Raw genomic sequence first — 16,614 nt, 5'->3', positions numbered from 1 at the left:
GATTGGATATTACAAAACATTTCTTCACCAAATGCTTGTCAAGCAATGGAACAGGCTGCCCAGGGAAGCAGTTGAGTTACCATCTGTGGAGCTATTTAAAAGATGTGTAAACATGGCACTTGGGAACATGGTTTAGTGGTGGACTTGGCAGTGTTAAGATTACAGTTAAACTTGATGATCTTAGAGGTCTTTTCTAACCTAAATTATTCCATGATTATTTAGGGATCCTTACCAACAATTATGCAGTGGAAACTTGAGTAAGCACAGTTTTTTAATGAAATACCTAAACTATTGCTTCACATATTTTAAGACAAAAAAGCACCAGCATTCTTGTGAACTAAAAATTCTTTTCAAAGTCATCCAATGTCTCTCATACAATGACAGTTATGAACCATAAACAGAAGTAGCCTAAACTTCTAACTGGTGACATTGGATACACTGTTTCATTATATAAGTTGCACACTTTAAAACAGGTCTTGGACCACAACCTTCAAAATGGATAGTGACCTCTGTGGGGAGGGAGGAAGGGAGGAAAGGGAGGAAAGGGAGGAAAGGAAGGGAGGCAGGGAGGCAGGCAGGCAGGAAGGAAGGAAGGAAGGAAGGAAGGAAGGAAGGAAGGAAGGAAGGAAGGAAGGAAGGAAATTTCTTTTAGGATGCTGATCAGTATCAGCTAAGAATATGAGAGTGGGAATAATGTTTCTGGTCATGGAGACAGATGAGGAATCATTTAAGTACAATGTCTTGATTTAGGACAATTTAGGAGGTGGACACTTCAAAATGAGTTACCTCCTCCTAAGTATTTTAGCCAATCCCTTTCCACCAATAAGAAAAGAATATGAGTAGACACAAGTGAAAAAATAACAGTTTACTAAAAAAAACCAAATAGCAACAGGCAGAAAATAACAGTAATAGATAGTCACTAGTTAAAAACTTGCTGAAATCTCACAGACTGCCCAGGAACAAAGAGAAACTCAAAATGGAGGAGTAACACCACCCCCACCCCCCTCCCAAGATGATGCCTTCTGCAGATGACCACATGTGGAGAGACAAAGACGGCAGCAGCTTATCCCCTCTATGTCTCCACCAGTAGCGGCAGCTCCATTGGCAAAAAGCAGATGGCACACTCCAGTGGCTGGAGTTCGGTCAATGTCTAGAACTTGTAGAGGGGCTTTGCTGCCTTCTTGGCAGAAGATGGCAAGCAGTCAGCTGGGGTAACTCAGACTCCATGCCTTCCCATTTTGACCAGATGCTGCTGATGTGCTGGGGCAACCATATGGAGCAGGGCTGTTATGTTCTTTTCGGTGTGATGCTGCAGCTGTAGTCAGGCACTCACAGAATTTACCTTGAGGCAGTCCAGGACTGCAAAACACAGCCTTTCGAAAAAAAACCACCTGAAGCACCCCCCTCAAAGAAAAAAGACCAAAAGAAACCCAAAGGGGAGCCTCCACCCATGCTGCCTCAGCTTTATGGCAAAAGCCAAGAGGCAAGAGAGGCAAGAGACAAGAGAGAGTTCAGCCTGAGTGCTCTGACTTCTAAAAATCCTGGGTCACCCCCTAGCTCCTGCCCTACCATTCCATTTTTCAGCTGCCAGGTCTTAAAGAGACAGTAACAATTTTGGGCACAGATAGCTGTGTAATACAATAACATTTTGGGTTACCCAGAACATTATCCAACCCTTATTCCATATCATGTACTCCTGCCCAAATGAATAGCTTTCACCTGTACACATATATACATATAAATATTTACAAATACAATTATTATTTCAGTAGCCATTGACTATCCTCCAGGATATGGATTGAATTCATTTGGTCCATGACTGATATAACCAGAGCAGTCCATTCTCATTGTCCATGGTAGTTACAACATGCAGTGACAATGATGTTCAGCAAACAGTGTTACATATGCAATTCAACATTACAGGCTGTTCTCACCCAAAGTCAAAACCCCCTGAGGTATACAACGTGTTCCCCTGTCCCTCTGCATTGCCCACCAAGTGTAACCAGGTCCTTGAGCAAAAATAATCCCATGGATGGGTTTGCCTTTCCTCAAGGCAGGATTAATCCAAACTATCTTTCCTCACATGCCTCTCATGCACCACAAGGACTTTATCTCCATCTGCTGTATGCAGGGATCCTGATTGTGCAGGGCCAGCTCAGTAAGTGGAACATCTGGTGTTGACTAGCCACGTAGCCTTTGCTAAGTGCAGATCCCACTGCTTGAGGGTCCAACAACCCAGTGCCTTCAATGTTGTTTCTATCAGTCCATTATACCAGTTGACATTCCCAGTGGCTGGTGCATAACAGGGTATATAATACACTCACTCAATATTGTGTTGTCTAGCCCACATATTTATAAAGCCATTTGTGAAATGAGTCACATTGTCTTCCTCAGTTCTTTCAGGGTGCCATGTCACCACAGGACTTGCTTTTCAAAGTCCAAAAAAATGTTCTGGGCAGTGGCATGAGACATGGGGTTGTCTCCAGCCATCCAGTGGTTGCTTCTACCACTGTAAGCATGTAACTCTTGCCTTGGCGTCTCAGAATCTCTGCTGGTCAGAGTGACTCTGAGATATGTACAAGCTTCTTTTTCCCAGCCCGGCTGTTGAAGAAAGAGTCAGGATTTTTCTGTTCTTGTTCTCAAGGCTGTTTATTATTTCTTATCTATAACATTCTTTCTCTGACCCGCTGCAGGTCTGTCTGGCAGGTTGGGTTGAGGATAACTGCCTGCCTCAGAGGGGGTATTGTCTTTTTATACTAAAAAAACCGTGTACATTATTAACAATAACTTCCCAATACCTATCATCTATGTTAGACAGTGAGCTTCTACTCTAAACCAATCTAAAAGTGCCAGCATCACCCAGAACATGGAGGCCAAGAGAAGGAGAAAGACTGGACATGCCCAGATTCCTCCATCTTGCCTCCGAACCCCCATTCTAAAAAACCCCAAAAATCTATTTTTCACCCTGTGACCAACTAACTATTATTCTACTTAAACTCTCTTGACTTGTAATTCTTCTTATAAAGGTTGGTAATTGTTTTTTCCAAGGACTAAATCAAAGGCACAGGGGTCTTGGGCTCTGTGCCAAGGTCTCTGAGCCTGCCGGGCAGGGGCTCGAGCCCTCCAGGGCAGCCAGAGGCATTTCTTGGGTTCTGACATTGGCAGGTTTGCAGCAGTGTGATGTAATTGATCTGCCATGCCTCGCCATACTTATATTTAGACCACTGCCCCAAATACCACAGGGGCTTTACTGGCTTGGCCTGCTTGATCGCAGCACATGTTTCACAGTCATGGATAACCTGGGATATAGTGTCTGTTTTTAAGTCTACCCCTCAGTCACAAGCCACCTGTACATTGCATCTCTTCTCTGATGACATTAGGCATCATGGACTCACCGAGCTAGAAATAACTCACCCTTATGTTGCCGATCCAGATCTACCTGTGACACCTTGATTTTGGCAGCCTGATCCACCTGTTCATTGTTCCGGTGCTCCTCATGAGACTGACTCTTAGGTACATGTGCATCCACATGACAGACTTTCATGGTCACCTGGGTAGCAATGTCTTGCCACACTTTGGCAGACAAAGGGGTTTCCCTCTGTGCTGCCAGTTGGCCTTTTTCTATCTTTCCAGCCACCCCATAAAGTATTTGCTACCATCCACAAGTCAATGCAGAGGTAGAGTGTTGGACACTTCTCTCATTCAGCAATGTTCAAAGACAACTGGACAGCTTTCAGCTCTGCAGTGTGACCCCATCCACCTCAGTAGCTTCCGTGACTCACCGTGTAGGGCTCCATACAGCTGCTTTCCATTTCCTATTGGTCCCTATGGCAAGAAATGGCAAGATCCATCAGTGAAAAGAGAGTATCACATCTCACTCTCCAGTAGCTCGTTATATGGTGGGGCCTCCTCTGCACGTCACCTGCTTTTCTTCCTCTTCAGATGATAATCCAAAATTCTCACATGTAGGACAGTTCATGATGACTTCCAAGATCCCAGAGCGATTCAGATTTCCTATACAAGCTTGCTGTGGGATGAGAGCAATCCACTTACTCCCCGTCATATAAGTGGCATGATGTTTTGCAGGGATTTTCCCTTTAAACATCCTAGCACTGGTAGCTGGGGTGCCAGAAGAAGCTGTGCTTTGGTGCCAATCACTTCTGAGGCAGCTTGAACTCCTTCATAGGCTACAAGAACCTCTTTTTCAATTGGGGTGTAGCTGGGCTCAGATCCTTTGAATCCCCAACTCCAGAACCTGAGAGATCATTCTCAAGTCTCTCCAGGTACATTCTGCCAGTCTTCAGGAAGGACCATTCTCCCTGACTGCGGTGTAGAGCTCATTTTTCACATCCTGTCCTGTCCTGGTTGGCCCAAAGACCACTGCATGAGGAATCTCCTATTCAATCTGTTCAAAGGCTTACTGTTGTTCAGGGTCCCACTGGAAGTAATTTTTCTTTCATGTCACAAGGTAGAGAGGGCTTAAAATCTTGTTGAACTCTGGGACATGCATCCTCCAAAAACCCACGATGCCTAGGAAAGCCTGTGTTTGCTTCTTGCTGGTCAGTGGAGACATCACAGCTATCTTATTGATCACCTCTGTTGGAATCTGTCTGCGCCTGTCTTCCCATTTTACCCCCAGGAACTTAATTTCCTGGGCAGGTCCCTTGACCTTACTGTGCTTTATGGCAAAACTGGACTTCAGGAAGATTTGGATTATTTGCTCCCCTTTCTCAAAAAATTCTTCTGCTGTGCTGCCCCAACACTCAGGAGTCTTACCACAGAAGGGTCCTCAGAGAGACCAGACAAGGTGTTCAATTGTCTAATGTCTTCTGTCTCTACAGCAATCCCAAAAGCCCACCTGAGGGACAGCTGAACGGCTTTGAGTCCAGCAAGTTGGCTCAATCCACCTTCTATTTCAGTAACTCCTGCAACTTGTTGTGTAGGGCTCCATACAGCTGCTTTCCACTCTTGTTTCATCCCTACGTGCCAGGAACTGTCAGTGAAAAGAGTGCAGCATGTTTCTTCTGCTGGCAGTTGGTTGTATGGTGGAGCTTCCTCAGCATGTGTCATTTCTTTTTCTCCTCTTTGTCAGAGAGACCAAAGTTTTCACCTTCAGGTCAATTTATAAATTTATTCAAGATTCCAGGGTGATTCAGTTTTCCAATATGAGTGCACTGTGTGATGAGAGCGATCCACTTGCTCCATGTGGCATTGGTGGCATGGTGAGTAGAGGGAACCTTTGCTTTGAACATCCACCCCAGCACCGGTAGTCGGGGTGCACAGGAGTTGTGCTTCCATGCCAATCACCTCTGAGGCAGCTTGGACTCTTTCATAGGCTGCCAAGATTTCCTTCTCTGTTGGAATGTAGTTGGCTTCGGCCCCTCTGTAACTTCGGCTCCAGAATCCTAGTGGTCAACCCCAAGTCTCACTAGGCACCTTCTGCCAAAGGCTCCAGGACAAACCATGGCTCCCAGCTCCGGAGTAGAGCACGTTCTTCACTTCTGGTCCTGCTCTGACCGGGCCAAGGGCTACAGCATGAGTGCTTTCTTGCTTGATCTGGGCCAAGGCTTGTTGCTGTTCAGGGCCCCAGTGGATATTGCTCTTTTTGCAGGTGACTAGGTAGAGAGGGCTCACAGTCTGACTGTACTCAGGAATATGCATTTTCCAAAAGCCTATGGCACCTAAAAAACTTGTGTTTCCTTCTTGTTGGGCAGTGGAGACATCGCAGTGATCTTGTTGATGACATTGGTGGGAATCTGATGCCATCCATCTTGCCACTTTACTCCCAGGAACTGGATCTCTCAAGCAGGTCCCTTGACATTGCTCTTCTTGATGGTGAAACCGGCTTTCAGGAGAATTCGGATGATTTTCTCTCCTTTCTCAAACACCTCTGCTGCCATGTTCCCCCACACAACGATGTCATTGATGTACTGCAGGTGTTTTGGAGCTTCACCCTTTTCCAGTGCGGCCTGGATCAGTCTATGGCAGATGGTAGGACTGTGCTTCCACTCCTAGGACAGTTGGTTCCAGGTGTATTGCATGCCCCTCCAGGTGAAGGGAAACTGAGGCCTGCACTCTGCTGCCAGAGGAATGGAGAAAAACACACTGGCAATGTCAATAGTGGCGTACCACTTCACTGCCTTGGACTCTAGCTCGTACTGGAGCTCCAACATGTCCAGCACAGCAGCGCTCAATGGTGGAGTCACTTCATTCAAGGCATGATAGTCCACAGTAAATCTCCATTCTCCAGATTTGTGTACAGGCCAAATGGGACTGTTGAAGGGTGAGTAGGCCTTGCTGACTCCCCCTTGGCTCTCCAGCTCACGGATCATCTTGTGGATGGGAATCACAGCATCTTGAGTTGTCCAGTACTGCTGGCGGTGCACTGTCGAGGTGGCAATTGGTACTCGTCGCTCTTCCCCCTTCAGAAGGCCTACTGCAGATGGGTTCTCTGATAGTCCAGGCAAGGTGTTCAATGGCTTAACACCCTCTGTCTCCACAGCAGCTATCCCAAATGCCCACCTGAGTCCCTCTGGGTCTTTGAAATACCCACTTTGGAGGAAGTCTATGCCCAAAATGCATGGGGCCTCTAGGCCAGTCACAACGGAATGTTTCACTCATTTCCAGTCAGGCTCACCTCAGCTTCCACTAGGGTCAAAGTATCCTATTGCAAAAATATCCTATTGCAGCATTTTAATATTATGAAGAACATTTTCAATTTAACTATGATCTTTTAGTAATTTATTATTAGGTGGATAGCATTGCTACTGCATCAAATTAATGGGTATAGTGAAGGGACAACAACTAAAATGAACACAACCAAACCCAGTATTTGGCCGCTATTTTGCAATTCGAGAATATGAAAGAAACACCCAGGAAAGGTAGTGCATGGGCATCTTGTGATCTACCCTCTCGGCACCACAGCTAAATCCTCACTGATTTAGCATATGAGAAGACAACACCCACAGATCAGATAGTTCTTGTTCTTTGAACACAGGGAGGCTACTGAGTATAAAGGAAAACCAGAAATCAAACAGAGACTGAATTTTACTTACTGTAGTTAAAGGGGTTGGTGTAGGTATAGGAAGCAACCCTGCACCGGGCATCAGACTTGTCATAGTAGGAGCAGGTGCCAATAGAGAAAGGGCTTTGGCTTCATCTGGGATTTTACCTGAAGAAGCAAAGGAAAGCGTTACACAGAGTTGGAACACTACACAGATGTTACTCTTTCTATGATTTTACAATTACCCTTGCAGTTAAAAAAGTAATAAATAAGAATGAATCTATTTACCAGATCCTTACAAAGAAAGAGATATGAACTTAAGTATTTCCTTTTACCTTGCGTCTATTAGGAAAAACAAAAGTGAGCAGAACTTCAAAGACTAGCAATGTCATTAATGGATTATTATTTTAAAAACTGAATAATGTACACAATTATTTAACACTTGGAGCTATGGGTCACCTGTACTGGAAACTTAATGTTCATGAACCAAACGATATCAAGCATGGACGCTTTCCTGGGGCGGTGTTTTCACGGTGATCGAAAGCTGTTTTACACATGACAACCGTTCGTGTTGGCTGCATCACTAATAGCACACAGAACATCAGATACAGAAAAGAAGAACATTTTTTTAAAGTTTAATCCCCAGAAATGGCAAATAACCAAATCAGTTAAAAAAAGAAAGACACAAAGTATGTGTTAACAGAAATTCATTAACTTTTTCACCCTCTGGAGTTACCTACTTTTGATGTAAAAATAAATAAAAATTAAAAAAGCCCTACTGTGACTCCACACAAGACATACTACAAATGAATTTGGGAGTGGAGGGAGGGCTGAAAAGTTCATATTTGTACTGTCTTACATTCTAGGTCACCTCAGTTTATCTAAATTTTTGATAAATTAGCTTTAAATTTACTGAAATTAAAGAGAATCATAACTTATCAGCTAAGCAAGCTATATTTCCCTATATTTCCTACTATTTCAACCATATTATATTTTCCCTGTCATGCAAAAAGTTTATGCAATATCTAATCTGAACTAAACACAGATTTCATTCAAAGTTAGTTACAATTAGATTGGTAAATAAATAATAAAAATATTCAAAAATCAAAAGATGCAATAGTTAATCACAAATGCAATTAAACATATGTTTTAAATTTGAAATGCAAAAAATTTTAAACTGGTACAAATATTAAACACTGAACTGAAAAAATAAAGAAAAGAAGTGCTAATTATATTAGTTATATATGATTTATTCAAAATTACTGGAGTAACTGTATATGTGCTACCCATCTGAGCCCTTTGATATTACCCCATGTACTTTAATAATGTAAATGCTTTTATTTAAACATCGTTTTAAAAGTCAAGGTATATACAAATACTGTGCCAGTGACTTTTACTGCTTTGGTTCAAACTTTATGTGTTTTAACTATAAAGCCCTTAACTTCAGAATTTTAAAATTATTCTAAATATTGTTCTCAAAACCCAAATTATTATATTATTTTCAAAACACTATGCAATTTTAGCTATATTTGTGAAAATAAACCCCACAGGAATCATACTACTTTAAAAAAATAAAAAGACGAAAGTTGCAAACCTGTACTACAGATCTGCAGCAAGGACTCAGAGTTAGAGATACAAAGGACAAAACAAATATAAGTGAAAATTAATTTATATATAGCATGAGTGGATTAGAAAGACAAAATAACCGTACTGTTCTTTTTTCTCACACCTTCTATTTAGAGTTATTTAAGTTTTGAGGCACCTTGCTCCTTAACATGTAACAAACCACTTTATTTTGCTATCTAAAGGAGAAAAATAGGAAAATTATTAACAATTAAGAATTAACTGTGCTATTATGTCTTCCAGGGCTTTTATAAAAACATGCATAAATCTGAGTCATCATCACAATGCTGAGCACTCTTAACAGGTCTCATTCTGAAGTCAGGCATGCAATGAGAGGTTTACTTGATTTGCCAGACTGCTCATGAGAATCAGGTACCTTGCCTCACATCCTGCCTACTATGTAACTAACTAACAGGCTTCCAAATATACAGTTCCAACAACTGTGTGTGCAAATTAGGCATACAAGTATATACCAGTTCTTCTGAAAAACAAAATACTTAAGCGTTTTCAAATGATTGCTGAGCCAGCATCTTGCAATTACCTGGATACTCATAGAGGTTTCTCCAGGATCAACAGACATGGCTCAAATAAATTTAATGGCTCCTAAAGTGGTACATCTGCATTGTAATTTAGATCCTTGATCAATAATATACATAAGCATATGCCTAACTGAAGTATGCAATTACATACAGCCAATTCAATACACACTTAACCAGATAAACTTAAGAGATGCTTAAGACATTTAGCCCTTTTTGATAGGAAATGAGTTATGCATAAGCATATAACTAAACTGACAGGGAGTCAAGTTCAGAATGTACTTAAATACAATTCTAAACTTTAAGCATATGATTCACCTTACTGAAATAATTGCAATTATTTATTATTCATTTGCTCAAACATTGCTTGAAGAATCAATTGAACAATTTCAGCTAAATAAACTATTATAGTTAAAAAAATGAATTACATACATATATAAACTATAAAGTTAGCAGCATTATTTCCAGAATACTTTGGTCCCTCAACAACATAATGTTTAATATTAAATACAAAATCTAGTTGATCAGGTCCATGCCACAAAAATCTGTTCATTTATTTTATTCAAAAATGAAGAAAGGTCTACCTCTACGGACAGAACCCTGAAAATTTGTTTGTATTTTCAGATACTGTCTTTTGAAAATCTACCCCTTTCTAGGTTTTAAGTTTTTAAGATCAGGTTAAACTTTTAAACAATTCTATAGAAAATAAACTGTTGAGGGCAAAAAAAAACCCCAAAACCAAAAGCCTAAAATATCTTGCAAATTTATTTCCCTGGTTTTTAGACAGTTTTGAAAAACAAATTAATATGTAAGGCCAAATAACCTCAGAAGTTACAGCCTCCATTAATTTATTTTAAAAAGGGATACAAGCTCACAAAGATACAACAAAATATGTCAGTAATGACATAACAAATTAGGACACTTTCATTTAAGAATAACTGTTTTGGTTTTTAAACTCATGGTATTTAAAAGCTGAATGGAAATGAGGCAAATATATTTATTTTCTAATAAGGGAAACAAGCAAAATAAATTTGCCACATCTATACCGCATCCTTAGAAATATTTATTTGAATGCATGAGTGTTTAGTAAATTAGATTCTATGATCACGTATTTATTTATTCTTCACTTTTCAAAGGAATCTGAAAGTAAATGTAGATTAGCTCTGTATTACCTAGAGATACCCTATGCTTCTTCAGAAATGTACAGTTTTCCTAAGTGTTTAAGAGCCCTAGTAATCTAGTCTGTACCAAAATCCATTTTGTTAAATGCTAAACAGAAATATCTGTGTTAAGCAGGTACTAATCGCAGTATTTTTATCACTGTCCATGTGCTCAGAAATTAATTTCTTACTCTTTATACTGAAACTACATGGTTAATCCTCCCATCACCCCAAAACAGCTTGAAAAATAACTAAAGCACATTTCTTTTTAAATACTTTCTTTTTACATTTACTTGAAAGAATTTTAAAGGAGTTGTTATTTTTTTACTATTTTAAATCAATGGAAAATGCACACTTACAAATAAAATAATTTCTGTGTGATTCAGTTCATGATTCTTATTGGATTTAGCAGCAGAGATTAAAGAGATTACAACTATTTGTAATTACCTCAACTGGCACAGCTAAATTCAACAGAGATCACAAAGCTCTTCCCAGCTACAGTTCTCAGCTTGGTGCATTATGAGAATCAAGCCAATTGGTCCCAATGCAGCTGGCTGGGAAGAGTAATGCTTGAGGACTAGACACATTACCTGGTCCAGCACTTCTGTTTTAGGGCTTCTGTTTCACAAGAACAAACATCATTTAGGGATAAGAACTTTCTCAATCACTCCAGCATGAACTGCCAGGGCTTCTGAGATTGTGAGATGATAATTTGTTTTTAACCTCTTCTTGAAATAATGACCACTGGAGCATGTAAAAGTGCAATACACACATACACGCACACAAAACTTTTCAATCTTCCCATGAGTAACAGTGTTGAAAGACAATGTGCCTCACAACACATTCCAACAAAAATCTCAGGCTGCATTTGTACTTATGAGTGGTAAACAGTTTTTTCTAAAAATTATAAAAACAAAAGGATGAAATCTTACTGCCACAGACCTCACTGGAGCAAGGTTTTATCAGAAGCAAACAAATATTTCATGACATTCAATACTCGTGAAAGCTCAATATCAGAAATTATTATTTTAAACTCTTCTTATTAGATATAAATAGAAAGCCTTTAAACAGATCATGCAGCCTAAAAGTACTCTGCTGAGAAAAGGAAAAATAGCAGAGAAAAATAATGATTTTACTTTGTAAAGTTAATTTCTCCAGAAAGTTTTAACTTTTCTTTCAAGATAGGCTCACAAAGCATAACATATGAAAGAATGCATCTTAAAACTGATATAGTTTTCACTATTCCAGTCTGACACAATGTGTTCATCTGTTGAATTTAGATGCTTAAATGTATTCCAAACAAAACTTATCCATAACTCACAGCATAAAACTTAAACATATCCTAAATTCTCTGTATACCATCCACAAGTAGCTTCAGGTCAACTTCAAAATGAAACACTATGAACCCTTTACAAAGCATAATTTTTTTCAGAGCTGAATTACCAGTTCACAAGTACAAGGGTAAGGGATTTAACAGAACAAAACAAAAAGGAAAAAAAATTAAAAAGTGAAAATAAAAGAAACAAAGGAAGGAAAGCAAAATAAAATGAAAACAGAGACAGGGCGTCCATCTTCAGCAGGCCAGACTTCAATCTCATTTCCCCCATGAAGATTTCACTTGGCGGCAGGTTTAGTGGCATGGCAAACAATGCCTAACTCAGGCAAGTGTAACAGGTCTGCCTTGGCCAGTCTAGTCATCTAATAATGCACAAATATCACACAGAGAAAACATACAAAACCAATTAATAGTCAAAATTTATCTACTAGACAATGTGGACATAAATTTAGAATTATTAGGGTGGTGCCTTTGTTTATCTTTCAACTTTTGTGTTCTCAAACTCTAATGTTAAAGAAAAACCTAATGATACACACAAAAGAAAGGTATATTTTGACAACTTGATAATGTTAATTAATTTACAATTATATTTTTGTTAAATTGCTTATTAAATGTCACAAAATGAACACTGTTTTTATTGTGTAGAGATTCCTTCCTCATACTCTTAATTTACCACTGTTTAAATACACTAAAAATTTCAGATTTTATTCTGTTTTCTGAAACCAAGTTTTCAGAGTTTCATTTTACCCCTTCTATATGTTTAATTCAGCACATGAAACATTTTATTACTGGCACTGTTGGCTACTGATATAATTTAACCTTTTAGTAGAATATAGCATTGTTATTGAACACTCCACTGATTCCATTAACAATTATACATAGTAAATAAAAATTGTTGCACTATGGTCTCAGAAAGTGAAACCTATATAAATTCACATCTTTGCAAATTAAAATTAATTATTCTGTTAGAAAGTTACATGAAAACAGCATTCTGACTTGAAAATAGAAATTGACCTCACAACCCAATCACTTGTTCACCTAATTATATATAAATCTCTGTGGGGTCCAGAATGGTCTGGAACAGTGACAGTTTTTCTGTAACACATTTTCTGAGAAATACCTAATAAGTCAGCTACAAACAGGGTTGGAACAAGATTTCTCAGAACTTTGATTTTATTCTCCTTCCCCTCATTGTCTGCCATCAAGAGACACAGGAAAATGTAGCTCTACCTGCCTGTTGTCAAATCACATCATGCAGTGATCTCAAGAGAAATACCAAGAAGTGTTGTTCAGTCATTAGGTAGCAATCTTTCCTCTCTGGCAGTACTGAACCAGTGTTAAGATTCTGAAGAATTTGCAATCAATTACTTAAGGGTAATTTTTCAATAAGGATGCTGTTCTGATACATTTTGTCTACCTAAAGCCTTTACAAAGCTTCAAGTGGATACAGCAATATCCTCTTTGTGGTTTAAGAACAAGTTCCAAAAATAAAACCCAAAAGTCCCCCAAACAAACCATAAAAGCAACTAAAAATCTAGGCTTCACAAAGACTTGTCAATATGCCCATGTTAACAAGGCTACAAGAATAGACAGTGCACTGTAGGTCATCTAAGAGTCTATGAAATTTTTAAGACTTGTCAGAGTTTGCTAGGAAAACCCCAGACCATCATTGCAGCAGCACTAATCTCATACTATCTAGATCATGATGTGGCAAACATGCCAAAATATGGCACTCTGGGACCATTGTTAACAAACTCCAAAAAGTCAACAGTATTTTTTGAACCAAAACCTGACTATTGAAGTTATAAAAGTCCTGTTAATAGCAGATATTTCTGAACTTGCTGCAGTTTATGGATCAATCTTTCTAAATATTTTTGTTCATGGCAAAACAACTATCATGTGAAGTTATCTTTACTGCATCAACTGGAATACTCCACTCCAAAGAGGCAATCCAGATCCAAATGGGCAAATGCTCAATTCCCACAGCTATCACAATGAAGTCAATGGGGCTCTGCCTAACTCTGGTGATCTGCCAACAGTAGAGCCATGCTTCATAGAACTGCATTTAAATCTGGGATAGTATACTAACAATAAGAACTACCTTGTATTTAGCACATGTAAAAGCAGGACCTCAAAGCTAGTTAAAGAAACACTTGTAAATTTAGCATTCACTTTATTTTACTAAGAGTTATAAAAATATTTTACACTAGAAGCATTCTGTACAGTTGATTGCATTTTTAAAGATATCTAAAATCAAAGAAGAGTACCAGTATCCATAAGAAAGCCTTTTTATTGCACACAAAGTAATATTTTCCACAGGAACAAGAAAGAAAAATTGAAACTTTTTTTTATTAAATTAGAAAGTAAATATTTATATTCAAACAGCAATTATCATCACAAATGCAAAATACATAAGATTAGATTAATCTAAAATAGTCCAATGCATATATAATGTCTACAAGACAAAATTGGAATTTGGTCTAAAAAATTGAAAAATAATTACTATTAAAAAAAACCCCAAAACCAAAACACCACACCAAGGGCAACACATTAAGATCCAAACTGCAGTGTTATCACAGTGCCACGAAACTGCTTTATCTTTGCAGTGCTCCTTTGACTTCAGAGAGAACTTTGTATGGGAATAAGCTTGCCAATACAAACTATAATAAAGAGTATTAGTTTACCTTATTTTTCCACAAAATATGTAATAACTGTGGAAAATTGAAGTATCCTAATTTAAAACAACTATTTTCTTTTTCTAATGCTGGATTTCAGTTTAATCTAGATAATTTGGTTTCTTAATTTGATTTTCAAATTTGTTTCAAGGCTTTTTTTTTACAGAAATAAAATAAAATAAAATAACAGAGCACTGCCTCTTGAGATAGAAAGCTTAAAACAATTAGCAGACAGGACAAAGAGCAACATTACAGATGAATGTCTAAAATACCAACCTTCTGCGCAGGGCACAACTATCAAAGCTCTGTCAATAAAAACCGTGTTAGTTAGATGCTGGGCCACACCAACACTTGATGCTTCACGAAACTTAATATAACATACTTTGGAGGAAAAAGTAAGAGGTGTGTTGCTGCAAGATAAAAGGGAAAAAAAAACAACAATTAGCCATATTAAATAAATGTATGCATATATTTTCAACTATTATTTCTTAATTAAAAAAAAAGTTAATTCCCTGGAAAAGTTACCCAAAAGACAAGTATAGAAATTTACTAATTTGCCTACTTAAAAATTTACTAATTTTTACAATATTTACAAATTTACTTATTTGCCTTGTCACTTAAAAACTCATAGTATAGCCCCTCCTTCTTTTTAATGGAAACTTACAGAAGCCAAAAGCCCTAATTAACAAGGCTGATTTTCTTTAAAAATCTTGCTAAACAAAATTACACGGCTATTGTAAATACCATATTTACAGGACGCTTTGTCGAGTAAATAATGTATAGTTTATCTTTTATCCTCCAAATAAAACTTGTTTAAAAACATCAAAGTGTCCAACGGAGGGCCAAGAGGAAGGTGAAGGGCCTTGAGGGGAAGCCATATAAGGAGCAGCTGAAGTCACTTGGCCTGTTCAGCCTGAAGAAGACTGAGAGGGATCTCATCACAGTCTACAACTTCCTTGTGAGGATGAAGAGCAGACACTGCTCTTTCCTCTGTGGTGACCAGTGACAGGACCCAAGGGAACATCATGAAGCTGTGTCAGGGGAGGTTTAGGTTAGATATTAGGAAAAGGTTCTTCACCCAGAGGGTGGTTGAGCACTGGAACAGGGTCCCCAGGGAATTAGTCACAGCCCCATGCCTGACTGAGTTCAAGAAGCCTTTGAACAATACTCCCAGGTACATGGTATGATTCTTGGGATGGTGCTGTGCAGAGCTGGGGGTTGGACTTCGATGAACCTTGTGGGTCCCTTCCAACTCAGGGTATGTCAGCGATGGAGAGAGACAAGGAGACTGACTTGGTGATCAGAATCTGATTTTATTGTGGGATACAAGCACTTATATACTATTTTAAGGAGACTAGTAATGTGTACTATAATGATTAGGTTGAAATCACAGATACGAACTTGTGCATATAACCACATCTCTTGCTTGCAGAGTTTAATGGGATTTTCTTTTTCTGGTAAACTTGTCTGATTTAATCTTCTTGCTATCTAGGTCTAATTTTCAAAGTTCCGTTTGCTTTTGACAAGGCATCCTGTTATCAAATCTCTTATGTTAACCAGGTCCAAAGTCCATCATCTGTCTTGTGTCCCCCAACATTCCAATAAGGGTATTCCATAATTCTAAGACAATAAGCCCAGTCATTTTTAGTGTATTGTTTAGATATTATCCCATATTAACTGATATTATTTCTTAGGCCTTCACAAAAGAAATTTTGTTAAATCATATTAAGATAAAAACACATTCTTGAGAATTCTTACAATTGTTACATCTTAGTTCACTAATGTAACAAATATCCTTTTTATCATCTTATCTTAGTTTGACCTGGTGTGGTACAGGATAACACTGGAGGAGGTAAGAAGAATTCACTATTAGACTAGAATAAAGAAGGAAATGAAAAATACGTATGTTGGGTAACTTGCTTTTCCATTAGAAAGTACACCAACAGATTGATCAGAAAGCACAATATGCAAATTTTGTAATCTTGATCAAAAACAAAGTTTGCTTTAAAAGATGTATTCCCTGATGAAGATTTGTACTCTACACAATTAGTTTATTTCTTCATATGAAGTAAGTACAGGTAAAACCTTCAAAGACAGAACACAAAAGGATATTGCTGAAACATCAGCAAGTTCCATTTTAAAAAAAGCATCTACCTTCTACAAAAGTAGTAAATCATGGAAAATACACTGCCTGAACTGTTTAATCTTGACCCTCTCAACTATAACACTTGTCAGCTTTCAGAAGTACCAAGAGTTCAAGTTTAGTCCAATCCATCTTGTA

At 38.4% G+C, this 16,614-nt stretch overlaps 2 protein-coding genes across 5 annotated transcripts in view; both read right to left on the bottom strand.

The window, feature by feature from the left end:
* The window catches only part of LOC103824724 (DDB1- and CUL4-associated factor 12-like), an 830,860-nt gene that overhangs the window by 81,539 nt on the left and 732,707 nt on the right, over window positions 1–16,614 (bottom strand). The window lies entirely within an intron of this gene.
* The window catches only part of LOC103825432 (splicing regulatory glutamine/lysine-rich protein 1-like), a 73,287-nt gene that overhangs the window by 48,850 nt on the left and 7,823 nt on the right, over window positions 1–16,614 (bottom strand). For all 3 annotated transcript variants that reach the window (XM_050986353.1, XM_050986354.1, XM_050986355.1), the window contains exons 2-3: window positions 14,610–14,743; window positions 7,056–7,171 (exon numbers count right to left, since the gene is read on the bottom strand). In XM_050986353.1, the coding sequence (XP_050842310.1) occupies window positions 7,056–7,171; window positions 14,610–14,743 (250 nt within the window). The remainder of the gene's footprint in view (window positions 1–7,055; window positions 7,172–14,609; window positions 14,744–16,614) is intronic.

Source organism: Serinus canaria, chromosome W (assembly GCF_022539315.1).
Source record: "Serinus canaria isolate serCan28SL12 chromosome W, serCan2020, whole genome shotgun sequence".
NCBI classification, from domain to species: domain Eukaryota; kingdom Metazoa; phylum Chordata; class Aves; order Passeriformes; family Fringillidae; genus Serinus; species Serinus canaria.
Note: the sequence above shows the minus strand (reverse complement) of the source record. Positions and strands in the feature narration are given on the sequence as shown.